Genomic DNA, 12543 nt, shown 5'->3' on the forward strand with positions numbered 1-12543 from the left:
TTCCTCCTGTATCCGAGGTTCGACTAGCGGACGAACTCTCCTTTCCAGCACCCTGGCATAGACTTTCCCGGGGAGGCTGAGGAGTGTGATCCCCCTGTAGTTGGAACACACCCTCCGGTCCCCCTTCTTAAAGATGGGGACCACCACCCCGGTCTGCCAGTCCACGGGTACTGCCCCTGATCTCCACGCAACATTGCAGAGGCGTGTCAACCAGGACAGCCCTACAACGTTCAGAGCCTTCAGGAACTCGGGGCGGACCTCATCAACACCAGGGGCTCTGCCACCAAGGAGTTGTTTAACTGCCTCAGTGACCTCGCCCCCGGAAATTGGCGGGTCATTCCCCTCATCCCCAGACTCTGCTTCCTCCTCGGAAGACGCGTCAGTGGGATTAAGGAGGTCCTCAAAGTATTCCTTCCACCGCCTGACAATTTTCTCAGTCGACGTCAGCAGCGCTCCGCGAGCACTATACACAGTGCAGGTAGAGCACCGCTTTCCCCTCCTGAGACGTCTGACGGTTTGCCAGAATCTCTTCGAGGCAGTCCGAAAGTCTTTTTCCATGGCCTCTCCGAACTCCTCCCACACCCGAGTTTTTGCTTCAGCCACTGTCCAAGCTGCATTCCGTTTGGCCTGTCGTTACCTGTCGGCTGCCTCCGGAGTCCCACAGGCTAACCAAGCCCGATAGGACTCCTTCTTCAGCCTGGTGGCTCCCTTCACCTCTGGTGTCCACCATTCGGTTCGGGGATTACCACCACGGCAGGCACCAACCACCTTGTGGCCGCAGCTCAATGCAGCAGCTTCGGCAATGGAGACGCTGAACATGGTCCATTCGGACTCAATGTCCCCCGCCTCCCTCGGAATGCTGTTGAAGCTCTGCCGGAGGTGTGCGTTGAAGATCTCGCGGACTGGGGCCTCTGCTAGTCGTTCCCAGCACACCCTCACTACGCGTTTAGGTGCACCAGGTCTGTCCAACGTCCTCCCCCGCCACCTGATCCAACTCACCACCAGGTGGTGATCAGTTGACAGCTCAGCCCCTCTCTTTACCCGAGTGTCCAGAACATATGGTCGCAGGTCTGGTGATACGATTACAAAATCGATCATCGACCTACGGCCTAGAGCATCCTGGTGCCACGTGCACTTATGGACACTCTTATGTTCGAACAAGGTGTTCGTTATGGCCAAACTGTGATTAGCACAGAAGTCCAATAACAAAGCACCGCTCGGGTTCAGATCAGGGAGGCCGTTCCTCCCAATCACGCCCCTCCAGGTCTCGCTGTCGTTACCCACGTGAGCATTGAAGTCTCCCAGCAGGACAACAGAGTCTCCAGGTGGAGCACCTTCCAGCACCCCCCCAGGGACTCTAAGAAGGCTGGGTACTCCGAACTGCCACTCGGCGCATAAGCACAGATGACAGTCAGGACCCGTTCCCCGACCCTAAGGTGCAGGGAACAAACCCTCTCATCCACCGGGAAAAACCCCAACGTACCGGCAGCAAGCCGAGGGGATATTAGAATACCCACCCCAGCCCGCCGCCTCTCACCAGGGGCAACTCCAGACTGAGACAGAGTCCAGCCCCTCTCCAGGAGACTGGTTCCAGAGCCCAAGCCGTGCGTAGAGGTGAGCCCGACTATATCTAGCCGGTACCTCTCAACCTCACGCACTAACTCAGGCTCCTTCCCCACCAGAGAGGTGACATTCCATGTCCCTATTGCCAGTCTTGGCAGCCGGGGGTCAGTCTGCCAGGGCCTCCGCTCCTGGCCGCCACCCGGCACACAATGCACCCGACCCCTATGGCGCCTCCTGCGGGTGGTGGGCCTGCGGGAGGATGGGCCCATGTTTCCTCTTCGGGCTGTGCCCGGCCGGGCCCCATGGACTAAGGCCCGGCCACCAGACGCTCGCCCTCGGGAACCCTATCCCGGGCAGGGTAAACTGTTCCCTTGGTCTTCTGAATCGCTCTTTGTCTGGTCCCTCACCCAGGACCAATTTGCAATGGGAGACCCTACCAGGGGGCAAAAGCCCCCAGACAACATAGCCCCTGGGATCCCTGGGACACACAAACCCCCCCACCACGATAAGGTTGCGATTCACGGAGGAGAATAACCTGAATATTAGCATAAAAAACAACTGTTGTTCACTGACATCTGAGCTGAGTGCAGCAACAATAAATTCATTATAAATAACTTGGTTTTTGTTTTTTTGTTTTTTTCAAACAGGATCTTTCTACTTCCTCTAATGGAGCACTTAACAGTGTTTGTTCTCCTCACTGGTATCTCGTACTGCCATGGTTAATGAATATGTGAAAATCTAAGAGCTTTCCAACCCACATCCTGTCCAACATTAATAAGGAAATGTACAGTTGTCTAGATATTTTTCAAAGATCTCTTAATAACAGTAACTTTAGGACACAATCTGACACATTTTTTACATTATTATTTAAACAAATACACCTGAACATGAATTGCTTTTTATTTATTGTCTTTATTGTCTGGATATATCACAAATGCTCCAAAAGTGTGTTTGGATTACTGTAGAGTCCTCTAGTTTCATAGAGAAGACCAGAACAATAAAGATGTATTTTTTTTCTGTAGTAGAATAAGAAAAAAAAATCAAGTAAATCTGTGACAACATCTGCTCAAAAAGACAATTTAGTCACTGTATCTTGAAGTTTATTGTTTTTTTTATTTAGTTTTATTAAAAGCTAATGTTAATGCACTTCAGCTGTTTGGATTTAAATGAAACTGATGTCAGTCTGATTCATTCACTTTTAATGATTAACCCTACTGTCCATTTTCCTAAAAGAAAAAAAAAAAACAATGGATGAAGCAACAACAAAAACAAAAGCATCTGAAACCTTTGGCCGAAAACAATTTAAAAAAATTTATCCAAAGAAGCAAGAAAATAAACTATTCAACCTGACTGATGCTAGGATGATAGAAGCTTGGGCTGTATATCAAGAGTTTGGTTAATAACATGAAGCTTACTAATTTTACTTACTAATTTTGCAGCCTCAACTTAAAACATTTTTTTATTAGTTGCTGTTATATCAGCTGTTATGCTGATGCATAGTGTGCTGATCCCACTGTGTTAGGATCGATATGCGGGTAGAAACACAATTGGTCTTTACATTTGCTCTGCACTAGAAGAGGGCAGGACAGTGACATCAATAGAGTAGGAAGAATCTCTGAACAGCGCAGAGAGGGTGAAGATGCTCTCTGATCACTCAAGGCTACAATGATTGCAGGTTTCTTCTTGCTGCTGCTACTTGTGGGTAAGCTGAGATCATTCTAATTTAAATGCAGATGACAATTTGGACAATTTTTAAATAAAATGTTGTATTATATTTTTTTAACATCACTGTTTTTACTTGGAATAGATAAAACGTATTTCAGCAGAGGGGCTGCTTAAATTCCACATTTAATCAGTTTACTAAAACCAGCATCTTAGACTGAAAAATGAATAAATATTGGTGAATAAGTTGCCTGCCTTCTGATAACCCAGATAGATATTTTCTGTAAAATTTCTGCTGCAACCTCAATACGGGGATAATGAAAACGGTCTATTGGACAACACAAAGCACATAAATACCAACATTTTCATTACCTCACCTTATGATATGTGCAGATTAGTAATAGGAGTGTGAATGTTGTCTTTTTCCCTGTGTGCATAGACTACCGCAGTCAGGCAACTTGTGCATGATGCACACTGACTCTGGCACTATGTCAGCTGGTGTAGGCTCCAGCCCCACCAACATCCTGAACTGGATGTGTAAGAAAATAGATGGATGTTTAATTTGGTATGAAATCTTGGAGTAAACCAGCTTAAAGAGTAGTTTCACTATAAATTTTAGGGACATTTTAGGGACATTAAAGAAACTGAAAATGCAACCGAAAAGAAAAAGTCCTGCTGGAGCACCACTTGCACTGAGATGAAAACAAACAAATATTCTGTTTATTCACATTAGTGGAACAATAGGAACAGAAGCCAGGGCAATAAAATCGGACCTTGGAAATTTGGTTAATAACTGGGAGCCAGAGGTTATGGCTCGTCCAAGCACGGGAAGGAATAGTTGTTCCTGTAAGCTGCTACTGGATGTATTCCAAAACTAAGGTTGTGATCTTCACTGTGACAGCAAAGCATTTTATGCCTCAGGAAGCAAATCATCTCAAATGTTTTGAGACAAATATTGTCCTGTTTTTGTCTAATATGGGATTCTAGCTGATAAACAGTCTTGGCTTTGCTATGTTGTATTTTATGTTCCATGGTGCACCAAATATTTTCATTCGGTGAAATGTGTGGTCTGCATGGTTGCCAGTTCACCACCTGGATTTGTCTATCATTCTATTATGAAAGATGATATAGATACAATATGTAAATTTTTGAATATGTGATTGTGTTGCTGAAATGTGTAAGGCTTTTCCTTGCAAAGCCATCATCTGGAAGCAAATGTTTATTTAAAACCTGTACATACATTTCTGGATATTTTATACCTTTAGGCATAAATTACTGTACTCTTCCATGCCAGGTGAAAATGGCTCCAGTTCAGAGCTACAAGACGATCGACAGATGATCAATGAAACCACTATCAGAGGTACAGAGTAAAGACAGTCTATCTATATATCTGTCTGTCTGTCTCTGTGCAAACGTCTGAACCACCCCTTATTTTGACTGCTTTTTCACTCATTTTCAGTCCAGTCTTTGGACCTAACTATTTTATGAGAAATGTTCTCTTGTTTCTGTGAGCCCACTTATTACTGATCTATGACAAGGCCAATAAAGAGGCAACTTGCGTCTCACAAAAACACAGGATAACACAGTTGAGGACATCAAAAATGTTTTCACCAAACAAAGGAATTCTTAAAGAGCTATTAGGCAAAGACATATGTCAGCATGGTGTGCAATGTGTACTTAAAATCTGAAAAATTTGAAAATGAAACTGATCCTTTAGTCCAGTCTGCCATTTTGCTAAAGCCCATCAGAATGGTTTTAGTGGAAGATTGGCTTTGTTATGGTTTATGGCTGTATTTCAGTGAATGGTGTTAGGGATCTTGTCAAGTATGAAGAGAAAAGTACTGTTAGTTCTGATCCATGCAATGCAATCTGAAAAGAATCTGGTACACAACAGCTTCATTTTTCAACATGGCAATGATGCCGAATATCCTGCCAGTGCTGAAAAAGCATAACTGGATATTAAACAAGTTATGAAACAAAAAGGGATACAAAAAGGGATATGAAACAAAAAGGGATACTATGAGTCATGGATTTGCCTTTCATGAGCCCAAATCACAAATTTATTGAGATAGTATGGGATCATCTTGAAAGAGAATGGACTGAAAGGCAGCAAACCTTCAAAATGCTTTGAATGTCCCCCAAGAAGCCCTGATAACTATTTCTGAAGACTACTTGAGGAAATTACATTAACACTTGCCTAACAGAGTCCAGATTGTGTTGAAGAATAAAGGTGGTCATACCAAATTATTGACTTTCAAGCTTCTTAGAATTGGTTTTGTCTCATATACTGTATTCTCACACATGTTTGTAGTTGTTTCAATAGTATCTCCACCCATTGCCCACTTTTTTAGCAAAATATAAAGAAAAGATGGTGACTCAAGACTTTTGCACAGTACTAAATATGCCAATAAGTGATGTAGTATTCAATCAGGATCTAATAATCAGCAATACTAAAATATCAAATAATTTTATGTAATGGAGAAAATAATGAATGAATAATCAATGTCTGTAAATATCAATCTATTTAAAATATTTTTATTAAAGGATTGATTAAATAAAACATAATCATGACCTTTTAGTGACAAAAGGCCACTGGATATATCAGGGTTTGATTAAAAGGTTCTGAGGTATTACTTCATCTGTTGCAAATACACCAAAAGCTAATAAGCAATAATGATGTCTGTTGAGCAACAGACTTCTGAAGTTTGTTTTTTTTTTTTTTTTGTTGAAAATCAGAAATGGGAGTTTCTTTGTGTTTTTCATCTCATAAAAGAAATCGCTGATATAGTATGTGTGTTGATGTCATTTCAGATAATGAAGTGGAGAAACTCTGTAATTTTCAGCCGATTGTACGCCACCTGAACCTGAGCAAAGACAGTCTTAAGTACACTATGAGCCGGCCCATTATAAACAACAGCCATCATACAGATGTGTTGCTTGAAATGAAACTCCATGCCATCCTGGATATGGTAAATTGTTTAAGCTACGTGCATGTGTGTGTTCTTTGAATGATAATGAATATTTTCATTGCCAAATAGTTTGTGTGTGTTTCTTAATGGCAAAAGGCCCATCTGCCAAAGAGGAGATAATCATTTAAACCATCATGTAGTCCTGCGGGAGCCTATCCCAGATACCATAGGCATTAGCAGGGTACAGCCTGGACAGGTTACCAATCTGACAACCATTCCCACTCAAATCTATGGGCAATTTAGAATCGCCAATTAACTGAATTAACTAAACAAGAAGCTGGAGTCGGGTTGAAAAGCAGCTTGCAGATAAGCAGCAACAGTGTAAAGGTTAAAGAAAATTTTATAGCTTACCCAATATGAGATTCAATTTAATTCACGTTTATTTACACAGCACCAAATCACAACAACAGTTGCCTCAAGGCGGTTTGTATTTTAAGGTAGACCCTACATTAATAATTCACAGAGATGTATTTGCTGATGCTTTAGCTGAAGTGTGAAGCTACCTAAATGAACATTGTTCTTTTTTTCAGAGAGAAATTGACCAGACCTTAATTTCTTACATTTGGGTTTATTTGGTGAGTTTTCTCTTAGAAATACAATTTTTTTTCATTGTATTGTTGAAATTTAAATTGCTTGAAATTACATCTTTTGATTTTTTTTTCTTGATTTGATCACTTTCCTCCCATTGCCCTGTGTAGGAATGGACAAATGAGTACATTAAGTGGGACCCAAATCAATTCTGTGGAATTAAGGATATGACAATCCCTACTGCATATTTGTGGATGCCCGATATAACTATTGTAGAGATGTAAGTTTGACATATATAAGCATAAACTCACACTCAAAGACCCACTCAGTCTCTCCACTTGATTATGTTGAGGTGGGTTGTAATTAAGATGTGGCTGTTCAGTACATCATTTGATTTGATTCTTGCAGGAAGCCAAAACTCAAAAGTAGCATTTTTAGTGCTTACAGTCTGTAAATGCTCATAACGTGGGAGGAGTGACCGAAAGAGAAGAAAAGAACTAAATGTCATGTATTTGTTTTGTCTTTTTTTGATGCTGCCATTGGTAACATAATCAATTCTCATTTCTTCTCACACAGGACAGAGAAGGATAAAGCCTCTCCGAGTCCTTATCTCTGCGTCAACCACAATGGTTTGATCGAATACAGGAATGACCAGATGGTGGTGAGCACCTGCAAGCTGCACGTGTACAAATTCCCCTTTGACTTTCAGAAGTGCAACATATCCTTCAAGTCTATTATGTACTCTGGTGAGGACATAACAAGTTCTGTTAATGTTCATAAACAATTCATAAACACACACTACCACATGCCAGAACATATATTCTTTCCTTCTTGATCTTCTCACAATAATTTTTTATGTTCGACTTCAGATGCAGAAATAAAGTTACAGCCCAACAACAGCAATAAAACAGTCACGGAGTGGTCTCGTGACTTTATGCAGACACAGTATGAGTGGCTCTTTGTCAACATGTCAGTCACCAACACAACTGTCAATGAGTTTGACTTCGATCAGCTTATGGTTGTCTACACTGTAAGTATTTTTGGAAACAGAAACACAGAACACATGAAAGCTGTTCTGTTACCCATTACCCTGGTTTTTGTTTAGAGTAGGATGACTCTGGATATCAAGAAGAGAAAGCAAATGAAGACAGAGGCAAGGATTAAATGGTAGAAGTTGAAGAAAAAAGAATGTTGCATGGAGTTCAGGGAGGAGTGGAGACAGGCTGTAGGTGGGAGAGAAGAGAGTTATAAAATGAGTGAGAAAGTGCAGCTGAAGCGGTGAAAAAATATGAAGCTTTACATGTATGAAGTAGGATGATTAACCACCTTATTTCACAGATTACCATGAAGAGGAGGTCTGTCCTCTACATTGCTAATTTCTTGCTGCCAGTCTTCTTCTTCTTGGTTCTGGATTTAGCCTCCTTCCTTGTATCAGACAGTGGAGGTGAGAAACTTGGCTTCAAAATCACTGTGCTGCTTGCTGTCACGGTGATGCAGCTTCTTCTCAATGAGCTCTTGCCCAGCTCTTCAAACAGAATTCCACTTATAGGTAAAGAAGTGTGGTGTATTTGACTGCATTTAATGAATAAATCATGCTACTGAGTGATCAAGTAATTTATCCACATTAATGCTGGCTGCTTTCCTCAGCTGTCTACTGCATTGGGGGGTTTTCTCTGATGCTGCTCAGCCTCTTGGAGACAATTTTGGTGATGCATCTGCTTGACAAAGACTCTGCAGCCCGAGATAATGAGACAGATGGAATCCAAGGTGTGCTTGATAGTAGCAATCACTCTACAAATATTTGGATTTAAACTCTATCGACCACTTTTGCAGATTTGTGTTTAGTCACAGATTAAATAATCACAACGGCAGGTTATATCCACCAGTTAATTTTAATTGTGTTTGACTTATCTTTGTTTCTCTTACTCCAGACATAAAGAGAAGCAGTAATTGTGCCTCTGTCTCTGGGGTATCTGCTGAGGAAACACCATCTGTGTCTTTGTCTGTATCATCTCTGACCCAAAAGGTTGGAATTCATTTTATTTAATTTCAAAAAAGTATAATATCAAAACTATTGAAAGGGATTATGCTAGAATTATCCTGAACCCTAGCATATATATCAGAAGCAAACACTTTTATTTAATCAAAGTGGAAACAAACTAGTGTGTCAAATCAAGAGTTGACCTAAAATCTTGTCAATTACCTTTCTACAAAACCTCCTTTTTTAGGGTAGCAGCAGTAAACTGACAGAGGTGGCCTTTGCTCTGGAAAAAGTGTCAGATGAGCTGCGGGAGACCGGGAAAACAGTGACTCTACTCAGCAGCAACAGGAAGTCTGGCTACTGGACAAGAATGGTTAAAAAAATCAACAAGTATTTTGTGATTTTTTATTTGACAGCAGTCACTGTGTTCTTAGCAATCATGTTTTCAATGTGGATCGATGTTGAAGACTAGTTTGAAAAACAATATTCAATCATTAACATGAATATGATGTATTAGTCGCTCTTTTATACCTGTAGTTTCCATTGGTTACTTGTGGACTTCCTGCTTTGCTTATATAAAAGGTTAAATTTTAGTTATAAAGACCATCACTAAAGTCTCCATTTGGGTCCCTTTGCATGAATTCCAATATATTTGCATTTTATTGGGTGATGAACATAAGTCCAATGAAAGCCTACGGACAAACCTACATAATATCATATTTGCATTTTTAAACATTCTTTTTTCACTTTAATGTGCTGTCCCAAAGTACTTCTGTTTTTTTCTCCCAGATAACTGCAATTCACAGGGTATTTTGTCTTTTTTGAATCATTCTCTCTAAACCAAACAGATGTGCTGGGAAAATCCCAGTGGATCAGCAAATTCTAAAATATGTATGCATGTGAAAATATGTTGTAGAAGAAAATTTAATTTAAGGGATTATTAATTTTTTCAGTCACAATTGTTAAAATTATACAACCATATGTAATTGACATAATTATACATTTCAGTCTTAACAGAGTTGTAGTTTGTCTATAGTAATTATAGGCATTTTCACACTGGCTTTTGTTGTTGTTGTTTGTAAAAAATTTTTACAACAATCATGTAAACAATATACAAAGTTCATTTGGCAAAGAAAAGAAGAGAGAAAATGCTACACAAAATAAAGCTAATACATTTCAATATTGCTTTAACTGTTCTGATTCAGTTACATATACATAACAGTTACACAGCTTTGCCGTAAGTTATCAGCCAATATTTAGTTAGCCTTCTTACTGGTTGTCTTCAAATCACAAATACTACTACTAATAATAGTAATAATATGCTTTTATTCCATTTATTTCTTTCCCGCTTATTCAATTAAAGGTTGCTGGAGCCAAACCTATATCCCTGCTTAGTGATCGAAAAGAAAGTATTTTTACCATCAAATTCCGGTCCATAAGTCTTCATTAATAGGGGTTTTTGACCAACAAAGATCATGCAAAAACTGACAACAAATAAAGGTCTGTTGTTTGATTTAGTTAACTGGCTTCGAGTTATCTGGCTAACTTCCACACTGTATGCCTGCTGGACCTGCTAGCCGCTCCTTCCTCGCCAGACTGCTGTTACACTGCGCCTTCTTCACTGCTTTGGTGAACTGACCATGTGAGATCCTCCACCAGATGTACACCTAGGAAATGGAAGTTGCTCACTCTCTCCACAGCAATGCCGTTGATGGTGATGGGGGTGTGTGCTTTTATACATCTCCAGAAGTCCACTATCAACTCCTTTGTCTTTGTGACGTTGAGGGTAAGATGGTTCCTTCGGCACCAAAGTGTCAGGGTGCTCTCTTCCTTCCTGTAAGCCAGGGGAGTTTGGACACCAAATTTGGACACCATTTTTAATTGGCCCGCAAGTAATTTTATAAATAGAATAGAATATGGCCTTCAACTTTTGCTTGAATGTATTGCACTTCTTAGTTTTAACACCAGGGGGAGCTGCTGTTGATCAAGGCAGTTGCTCCACCAAAAAGGACAATCACAGAAGAAATTTACCCCAAGTTAGTTACAAACATGGCAGAACCAAAGAAGCGAAAGGTAGAAAGTGAATGCAGAAAATTTCAGACATGGTGGGAGAGTGAATATTTCTTCAAAGAATTCAAGGGGAAGTGTGTCTGTTTGATCTGCACTGAAACTGTGGCAGTTATGAAAGAGTATAATGTACGACGTCATTATGAAACCCAACATCAGGTCTATGCATCCTACACTGATGCTGAGCGAGAGCAGAAATTAAAGCAAAGGGTAGCTCTCCTGCAGGGTCAGCAACAGTATTTTTTTCGTGCTCAAAAGGTCCAGGAAAAGGCTACAATAGCCAGCTATGAGCAGTGTTGGGGAGTAACGGAATACATGTACCGCCGTTACGTATTTAAAATACAAAATATGAGTAACTGTATTCCGTTACAGTTACCGTTTAAAAAGGTGGTATTTAGAATACAGTTACTTTGTTGAAATAAATGGATTACACGGCGGTACTTCCCTGTTTCATATTGTGGCGGGTCAGGACTGTTTGGGTTTTGTTTGACAGCTACGTTCTGTTGTTCCAGGCGGCAGCGTTACGGTTGCCATGGTTACAGGGTGACGCCCTCTCTCTGCGTGTTTCCTGGGTGAGAGAGCGCCTGTTGTTGTTGTGCTAAGCTAATAGGCAGAATGCTACAGGTATAGCTCTAAAGAATGTAGCATCATAGGCAGTGTAGTCCGTGCTGCAGGGAGAATGGACTGCCATACCCGTTATGTGTCTGTGAGCGAGGGAGGGAGAAAAAGGAAAAGTACGAGCTGTCATCGAGCAAAAACGGGAGCTGGAAGCATGTAAATATAATAATAACCACTGCAGCCAAGAAGAGAGCCTGACGAGCCCAGTTGTAAGTAAGCTATTAAGACTCGACTGTACACCGTGTTCGTGTTTTCCTCCAAAAACAATAAGTTCCTTTGGAGCAGCCTTTCAACGCCTCTCTCTGTCTCACAAGCAAAGTTGACCCAGACAACAAAGTAAAGCTAGTTTTCGGCTATGAGCCCGACACAGAACCCACCGTATTAGCCAGAGGTCCCTTTACTACGGTTTGGAGCCGCGGACCTTCAGTAACAGTAATAAATCACAGCAATAGTACATTCATGTAGTTGTAAACAGCATGATAATATATTAAGTAATCAAAGTATTCAGATTACGTTACTCTCATTGAGTAACGTAACGGAATACGTTACAGAATACATTTTGGGGCATGTATTCTGTATTCTGTAATGGAATACATTTTAAAAGTAACCTTCCCAACACTGGCTATGAGGTCGCCCAACTCATCGCAAGACATGGCAAGCCTTTTTCAGATGGAGACCTCATAAAACACGGCCTCGTTAAAGTCACCGAAATAATGTGCCCAGAAAAAGTGCAGGACTTCAACAACGTCAGCATGTCCAGAAATCCAGTTGTTGAAGACTCGTCAGCCAACATTAAACTGCAACTGTCTGATAAAGCTGTGCTTTTGATTTTTACTCCATCGCATGCGATAAGAGCACTGATGCCACAGACACAGCACAGCTGCTATTTTTTTGCGGCGAGTGGACGAGAGCACGAGCACTTTAGGTGAGTAAAAATATATTCCACAGTACCCGTGTGTTAATGTGCAGGTACACATACTTCAAATATCAGTAATGCGCATCAATATACTGTCACTACCCTGCTTTTGCGCACCACTTTCTTATATGCGCTTTTCTTGTTAACACACAGAGTACACACCGCTGTGGACAGCACACGCAAAGTCAGCTGATCTCATCTGATGCAGATCTGCTCCTTGATCAAGTGACATTTGTCTG

General features: G+C 41.1%; 1 protein-coding gene across 1 annotated transcript; it reads left to right on the forward strand.

Annotated features, from left to right (window-relative positions):
• Nucleotides 1-3143: 3143 nt before the first annotated feature.
• Nucleotides 3144-9175, forward strand: LOC102775722 (5-hydroxytryptamine receptor 3E-like). The gene is made up of 11 exons (XM_035907786.2): nucleotides 3144-3265; nucleotides 4520-4585; nucleotides 6037-6194; nucleotides 6725-6769; nucleotides 6893-7002; nucleotides 7299-7468; nucleotides 7592-7752; nucleotides 8061-8271; nucleotides 8370-8489; nucleotides 8654-8748; nucleotides 8951-9175. The coding sequence occupies exons 1-11, from the start codon at nucleotides 3229-3231 to the stop codon at nucleotides 9173-9175; spliced, it is 1398 nt and encodes a 465-aa protein (XP_035763679.2). The 5' UTR covers nucleotides 3144-3228.
• Nucleotides 9176-12543: the final 3368 nt, after the last annotated feature.

The sequence above is a fragment of the Neolamprologus brichardi genome, chromosome 8 (assembly GCF_056152115.1).
Source record: "Neolamprologus brichardi isolate AB-2024 chromosome 8, ASM5615211v1, whole genome shotgun sequence".
Taxonomy (NCBI): Eukaryota; Metazoa; Chordata; class Actinopteri; order Cichliformes; family Cichlidae; genus Neolamprologus; species Neolamprologus brichardi.

What these genes read in the sequence shown, in the direction of transcription:
- LOC102775722 (XM_035907786.2), top strand. Translation starts at nt 3,229, where the DNA reads ATGATTGCAGGTTTCTTCTTGCTGCTGCTACTTGTGG. An exon ending in CAATGAAACCACTATCAGAG is followed by an intron (nt 4,586 to 6,036) that starts GTACAGAGTAAA and finishes ATGTCATTTCAG; the next exon opens with ATAATGAAGTGGAGAAACTC. An exon ending in CTTACATTTGGGTTTATTTG is followed by an intron (nt 6,770 to 6,892) that starts GTGAGTTTTCTC and finishes TGCCCTGTGTAG; the next exon opens with GAATGGACAAATGAGTACAT.